The following is a 6,750-nucleotide window of genomic DNA, read 5'->3' as shown; positions in this document are numbered from 1 at the left end:
TGAACTCCTCTCTCACCTACAGCAGTTTTATAGCCTTCAGGCAATCCACTAACAAACGTGTGCACATTTGCAGCTCGAGCTGCTTCGACTACTTCTGCTTCGGTTGCGCCATCGTTCCCATAGGCAATGTTGTCGAAAATGCTGGCCGCAAAAAGTGCTGGCTCCTGCTGCACTAACCCAATTTTCTGCCGGAGCGACTTCAAGTTCAACCTCCGAATGTCTTTTCCATCAATCATAACCTTACCAACCATTGGATCATAAAATCGCAGGATTAGTGATATTACCGAACTCTTTCCCGATCCGCTCGCCCCAACAAGTGCTTGGCTTTGGCCAGCACGGATTCTTAGGCTGAGATCCTTGAACACAATTACATCTGGACGTGAAGGATAGGCAAAGTCAACATGACGGAGTTCAATCTCACCGCGAATTGATTCAACTGGCTCTGCTTCAGAATCATCAGGATCTATCCTCGTCGAGCGATCGAGAATGGAAAATACAGAGCCAACAGCTTCACCACCCCTAATAATCTCAGGAGCAAGGCTAACAGTTTCAGCAACAGAATTTGCCGTAATAACCAAGACTACAAACACCTTAATGACCTTCGAGAAGGTAGAGACGCCTTTCCTAACAAGGTGAGCACCATACCACAGGATTAGAGCTTCCGACGCATAAAGTGCAAGCTGTGAAAGACCAAATAAAAACCCGGACGACTGGCTGCGGCGAAGACTTTGTCTTTGCGGGACACGGAGTTCGTGGCAGAACAGTGAAAGGACTTTTTCTTGCGCATTGAAAGCTGCAACAGTCCGAATATTGCTTACTCCTTCCCCCGCAATCATGCTAGTTTTTGCATGTGCCTTGGCTGTATCTCCAGCAAAACCTTTGAGAGAGAGTTGCTGCGTGATTCCGAAATACAAAATAATTATTAAAATTAAAATACTAACAATTATTTAACAAAAGGGAAAAGTACACTTTCCATAAGATCATCACATTGATATAATTTAACTTAGTAAATATATATTATTTTACATTTACCCTATGCTTATCTATGCGAAATACAAGAAGTAAAAAAAGAAAAATAAAAAATGATTCATATAAGTTGACAGAGTCATGTGCAAATTGATCACGGGATGAGAATCTATGGCAGAGGTGTGAATATCTAGGGGACTGAAAGATGGTGAAAATCTAGCAATCAAACCCCACCATCGACAGGCATTAACTTAGGTCTCAGAGAAATAAGACTCCACTGAAGCACACTGCAATGCATCGTCAGAGCAAGGTGAAAATAATTTAGCCTGGCATGTAAATAGTGAAGAGAAACAGACAATCTTTGATTTGACACACGAATATAAGTTCAAAAAAGCAGAGAAATAACTCAAATAAGAAAAAAACAACACTTCTTGGTTAATGGTAAATAATAAAATCTTATACTATTTTTTTCTTCACTCCTAGAGGAATAAACCGGGCAGGCATGGCAAGGTTTTGAGATGGTCCAGCGCAACCGAACATCTGCAATTTATTTCTTCACCTAGCTTATTTTGGTTTTTCCAGATACGGGCCCACAAGGGCTAGACCGTTATTGTTAAAGAGTTGTGCACTCACATTTACCCTCTCGTCCCTTAATACCTAGGAGTGAGTTTAGGTGCCAAGATCCAACCATGTACCATAAAATTGACATACTACCAAATAAATACCTACTTGTGCTATTCGAAATGCTCCTCCATGTGGTAATAAGCTTCTAAGCCCAAGATCTCACTACGAAAAAAATGTAAGCGGCGCAGATTGAGGGAGATATACCTGAGCAAAATTGGCTAGGACTAGGAGAGGGAAGGTAGCCAGTATGAGCAATGAGACCCTCCATTCCACTATGAAGGCAACTATGAATGAAGTGAGAAGAGAAGTCATATTCTGCAATATAACAGAAATTCGCTCCGCAATAGCAGATTTGACATCTGCAGCATCAGTTGCTAGGCGGGCTGCAAGGAGACTTGAATTGTTCTCCTCCTCATCGAACCATCCAACTTCATTCCTCAAAATTGCTGAGAAAATAGAAATGAAAAATTACTTAGTATGACAAGCATAATTCAAGTAGTGCAAGTCTATTTTTGACAGTGTTTAAATTATGTTCTCCCAAGAATATTGTCCAAAAAGATGTGAGCAAACTCCATGCCTAGGAAAGTATAGGAGTCTTGTATTGCCTTCAGATGCTGTGTTATGAGCTTGTGATGGAAAGTACAACATATTACATAGAAACAAAAAGATTTTAAAATTTGTCATTTAATATCGTGCGGACATGTCCATTACTATGTACAAAACATGCTATAATGGAAAAACACTGCACGAAATGGTTTATACCTGCAAGCATCATCCTCCTGACTCGTGTAGTGAGGTTCTCTCCCATAATACTAAAGAAATAGTGTTGTATCAAATATGCCATGACAGCATAAAGACCAGCTCCGATGTAAATAAAAACATATTCCTTTGTCTTCCTTTCCATGCTAGCCGGATTTCTATAGTAGAAAACCTCAATCATATTGCTCATCACAATTGCGAAAGTTGGACCGATGAATCCAGAAAGAACTGATCCTATCGCACCCATGATCGAGTAAGGCCACTCGGGCGCATTCAGTTTAAGAAGCCGGCAAAAGTACCCAGCAGGGGCAGGATTTTTCCTATCAGTCTCGGCATTTGATACCATCTCTATATGGCCATCAGCACCCGTGCTATAAGAATAACTCAAGTTTCTTAAACTTCCAGAACGAAGGCTAAGAGATTTTGTCGACAGTGAATGACTTAGCCGTGATGAACGTGTACGGCGAGTTGAAGGATTCGAAAAATCTCTGTTTCCTACCATTTCCTGGAATCTAATTAAGGATGCATAGGCCCCAGCTTTGGCAATCAGTTCTTCATGGCTTCCAGTTTCCACAACTTGCCCTTGCTGTATAACTGCAATAGAGTCCACATTTCTTATGGTTGAAAGACGATGAGCGACAACCACTGTTGTCCTCCCGACCATCAGACGATCTAGTGCCTCCTGAACAATGCTTTCTGAACCTGTGTCAAGGGCACTAGTTGCTTCATCAAGCAGAAGTATTTTCGGGTTCCTCAACATAGCTCTTGCTATTGCTATTCTCTGTTTTTGACCTCCAGAAAGTTGGACGCCGCGCTCTCCAACCTGGATTTAACGTTAGTAACATTTGTTTCCAAACATGTTTGAACAAATTATTCTTTTCTTGCTATAAAAAATAAATAAAAAGACCTTACCTTTTTGTCAAAATTAATAACCAACTTATTTCCAACTTTGACAAATAAAGAAATTACCGATTATAAATCTTATTTACTTGTAAGTGAACCTTTTTAACCTTGGTAAATATTCTCTATCCTTAACTTAGAAAGAATATTAGAATCCTTCGATAGGGAAATAGTTCGAACCTGAGTGTTGTATCTGTTAGGAAGCAAGGTAATAAAGCTATGAGCATTTGCAGCAGAAGCAGCAGCCTCCACTTCGACCATGGTTGCTTCTGGCTTTCCATAGAGTATGTTCTCAAGAATCGTGGTGGCAAATAGTGCAGGCTCTTGGTTCACGAGACCGATTTGATTGCGCAACCATCTCAACTCCAATGTCTTAATGTTCACATTGTCCAGCAAAATTTGTCCTGTACATTCGATTGCAAGATTAATAAGTATAACAACTAGTAATGATATGGATTGGTCTACTTGTACACTTTTGTTGTATATAATGGGTTACACCCCTCTCACATGGAGGGGGGCCCACACACACCAAAAGTGTACATGTAGCATCACCCGAGTAATATAGAGATATTCAGCATCTAAGGAAGGAAAAATGAAAAAATTACCCTGATTTGGATCATAAAACCTTTCTATCAAAGAGACAACAGTGCTTTTTCCTGATCCACTACCACCTACTACTGCAACTGTCTTTCCTGCTGGAAAGAAGATCGAGAAATCCCTAAATATAATAACGTCAGGTCTAGAAGGATAGCTGAAAGAAACATTTTTAAACTCGATGTTTCCACTGACTTCAGACAGGTATGTTCCATCTGACGAATCTTGAACAATGGTAGGCTTTTGCTTTATTATCTCCATTAACTTGTATCCAGCAGCTTTACCTTTGCTGAACGCCCCGAGATTAGAAAACGACTGGCCCAAACTCCTGCAATAATGAAACCATTAATACAAGTTTATGTTTATGCCTCATCAATTGGCTTGAAAATATAGAAATGAGATTTTAACACCAGATCTTACATGCCACCAACAATGGCAGAGAAAATGGCAGTGAACGCTTTGCCACCGTCTGTCTGTCCATTTCTGATAAAAACACCGGCATACCAGAAAACAAGAGCCCAGGACATGCATGCTATTCCATAAGTACATCCCAATCCCAGACCTTTTGCCATTCCAGCCTTGTAACCTAGCTTCAATGTGTTTTGTATGGCATCAGAATATGCACTGAGGGCCTTGTTCTCACCAACATAAGAGTAAACTGTCCTAACTTGAGCAATGGCCTGCATTGAAAGCAAGTGTTTTAGGCATAAATAGGTTTCCAAATGCAACACAAGTTTGTACTCTAAGACACTTCATTCAACCTTCTACTTGTCATTACAGTTATTGAAAACAAACTAAAAACTAGAAGGTTCATATACTCAAAAAGTGCGTTTAATTCGCAATATTGGATAGGACACAACTATATTTGGAAGTTCTTAACACCTTTTCTTTCTTAGTATATATTGTCATGTCATGTCATCCAATACTCCCTACCAAATATGCTATTTTGAAGGGACTTCGTTATTTATCCGCATCTTAGAACAGCACTGAGCTTACCTGCTCGGCGATTATACCAGCATTGGCATACGATTCTCGACTCTTGGACGTGAGACCTGTGAGCGTATACGCGTACAAGCCCCCGGCAAATGCAATTCCTGGAATCACGGCCACACTGAGGAGAGCCAGCCTCCATGCTGACACAAAACCAACCACCAATCCCGCCAAAAATGTCGAAAGATAGTGAATGAAATTCCCAACCTAAATATCCACACACATAAAAAACAAATTATAAACCAATCACAATTCCAGCATCACTCATTTAAAACACCATTACTACTCTACTCCTAAACAGTATCTACTCCACCAGGAAAGTGAACCAAATCATGAACAAACAAAAGACAAAGGGCGAAGGTTAACAAAGGGAAGTTAACGTGCGCCACCAAATTGGCTTAAATTATAGTATGTGGGTCCCGCAATAATGGCTACCCACTTCCCCAAATGATCCATTTTTCCCTTCTTTATTCCCAACTGTCTCATTACAATATTATACCATTGCCATTCAAAAAACACATTTAAATGTGAAACTGTGTTTGCAGACCACCGGATATAAATACATGTACATATACAGGTATGAAAGAGAGAGAGAGAGAGAGAGAGAGAGAGAACCTTCTCACTGATGGCATCTTGGACAAGAAGAGTGTCCGTCGAGACGCTAAAAACAATATCCCCAGTTCTTGCATCAGTATCAAAGAACCCAACATCCTGTTTCAACACTGCCTCCAGATACTTCTTCCTCAGTGCACTTACTTGCCTTTCCCCAGTGTACATCCAGCATGCAATCTCTGTTTTACTCCAAAATTAACCCAAAGATTCAAAATAACGGATAAGGAATTTTTTTTACAGAAAAAAAGTGGTTTTATTTGAAATTATAAAGGAGAAAATAAAGAATAATTTTATTGCAGTGGTAGTGATTGAGATGTGTGGTGGAATAATATAAAATAGACAAATATGTTGGAAATTGACGGGAGAGGGGAAAAAGACAGAGAGACGGACCACGGACCACGTGCGACTGATCCGAAACCATGTTTGAACATAAAAAATCTCGAAATTATAAAACAAAAATGCTAATATGCAGATCACAAATCTCACCTGCATAGGATGAAAAACACACTACCAATCCAAGATACACAAAATACAGCGCATACTGCATTCCATGTGTAAATCAAGAATTAGATCTGGTTATATGGTGTTCACAGATAATGGGAAATATTAATAAAAATTGAATGCATGGAACCGGAAAAGTTGAAACCTTGGATACTTCATGTGTCATAGTGCGCAAATCCATTTGGTTTTTACCAAAGCCGTTAACCATTTCACCGAACAGAAGGAAGAAAACGGGCATGGAGGATCCATGAATGATGGCCCCGAGGGTTCCACATATCATGAGAAGAATATCATATTTATCAGCAAATGAAAAAAGCTGATAAAATGGTAGACTCTGTTCTTTCTTCTTATCTGCATCTGGCATTCCTTTACCTTCAGTTGTTTCCGCCATTTCCCGAAAAGAAAAACAAAAGAAAGTGTAAAAAGGTAGCTCCTCAGAACATTACAGCATGAAAATATAATCTTGAAACAACAGTGACAGTGGATGAAGAAAACAGGATCTGAAACTGTATAATTATGAATATATTTTGACGGACAGAGTGGAGAACTCCTTAATGGGAGTTCAAGAAAAATGAGATCGGGGTGCGTCGCCGGAAAGAGCAAGAGAAAGAAGAGTGTCAGTGTTATGATTCAGGGTCAAATAAGGTCGGGAAATGGAAAAGTGAGTGCTGACTGCTGAGTGAAGTTAGCAAGTTATATTGAAAGTAGAGAAAAGGTCAGCTAGTCTAGGGTAGCTGGAGTGGGGTGGGGCCGGGGGTGTTTTCCATGGAGTTTATAAAAGGATAACTCTACTTATATACTTTT

The 6,750-nt window shown here is 39.9% G+C and overlaps 1 protein-coding gene across 1 annotated transcript in view; it reads right to left on the bottom strand.

Moving 5' to 3' along the window:
• LOC111409533 (ABC transporter B family member 19-like) overlaps positions 1–6,630 on the bottom strand; it is a 23,788-nt gene extending 17,158 nt beyond the window's left edge. Inside the window, exons 1-10 of the mRNA XM_023039573.1 lie at positions 6,092–6,630; positions 5,932–5,986; positions 5,449–5,624; positions 4,840–5,040; positions 4,264–4,523; positions 3,855–4,171; positions 3,430–3,653; positions 2,353–3,172; positions 1,795–2,036; positions 6–893 (exon numbers count right to left, since the gene is read on the bottom strand). Coding sequence (XP_022895341.1) covers positions 6–893; positions 1,795–2,036; positions 2,353–3,172; positions 3,430–3,653; positions 3,855–4,171; positions 4,264–4,523; positions 4,840–5,040; positions 5,449–5,624; positions 5,932–5,986; positions 6,092–6,337 — 3,429 coding nt within the window. The 5' untranslated portion in view covers positions 6,338–6,630. The remainder of the gene's footprint in view (positions 1–5; positions 894–1,794; positions 2,037–2,352; positions 3,173–3,429; positions 3,654–3,854; positions 4,172–4,263; positions 4,524–4,839; positions 5,041–5,448; positions 5,625–5,931; positions 5,987–6,091) is intronic.
• Positions 6,631–6,750: the final 120 nt, after the last annotated feature.

This window comes from Olea europaea, chromosome 14 (assembly GCF_002742605.1).
Source record: "Olea europaea var. sylvestris chromosome 14, O_europaea_v1, whole genome shotgun sequence".
NCBI classification, from domain to species: Eukaryota; Viridiplantae; Streptophyta; class Magnoliopsida; order Lamiales; family Oleaceae; genus Olea; species Olea europaea.
Note: the sequence above shows the minus strand (reverse complement) of the source record. Positions and strands in the feature narration are given on the sequence as shown.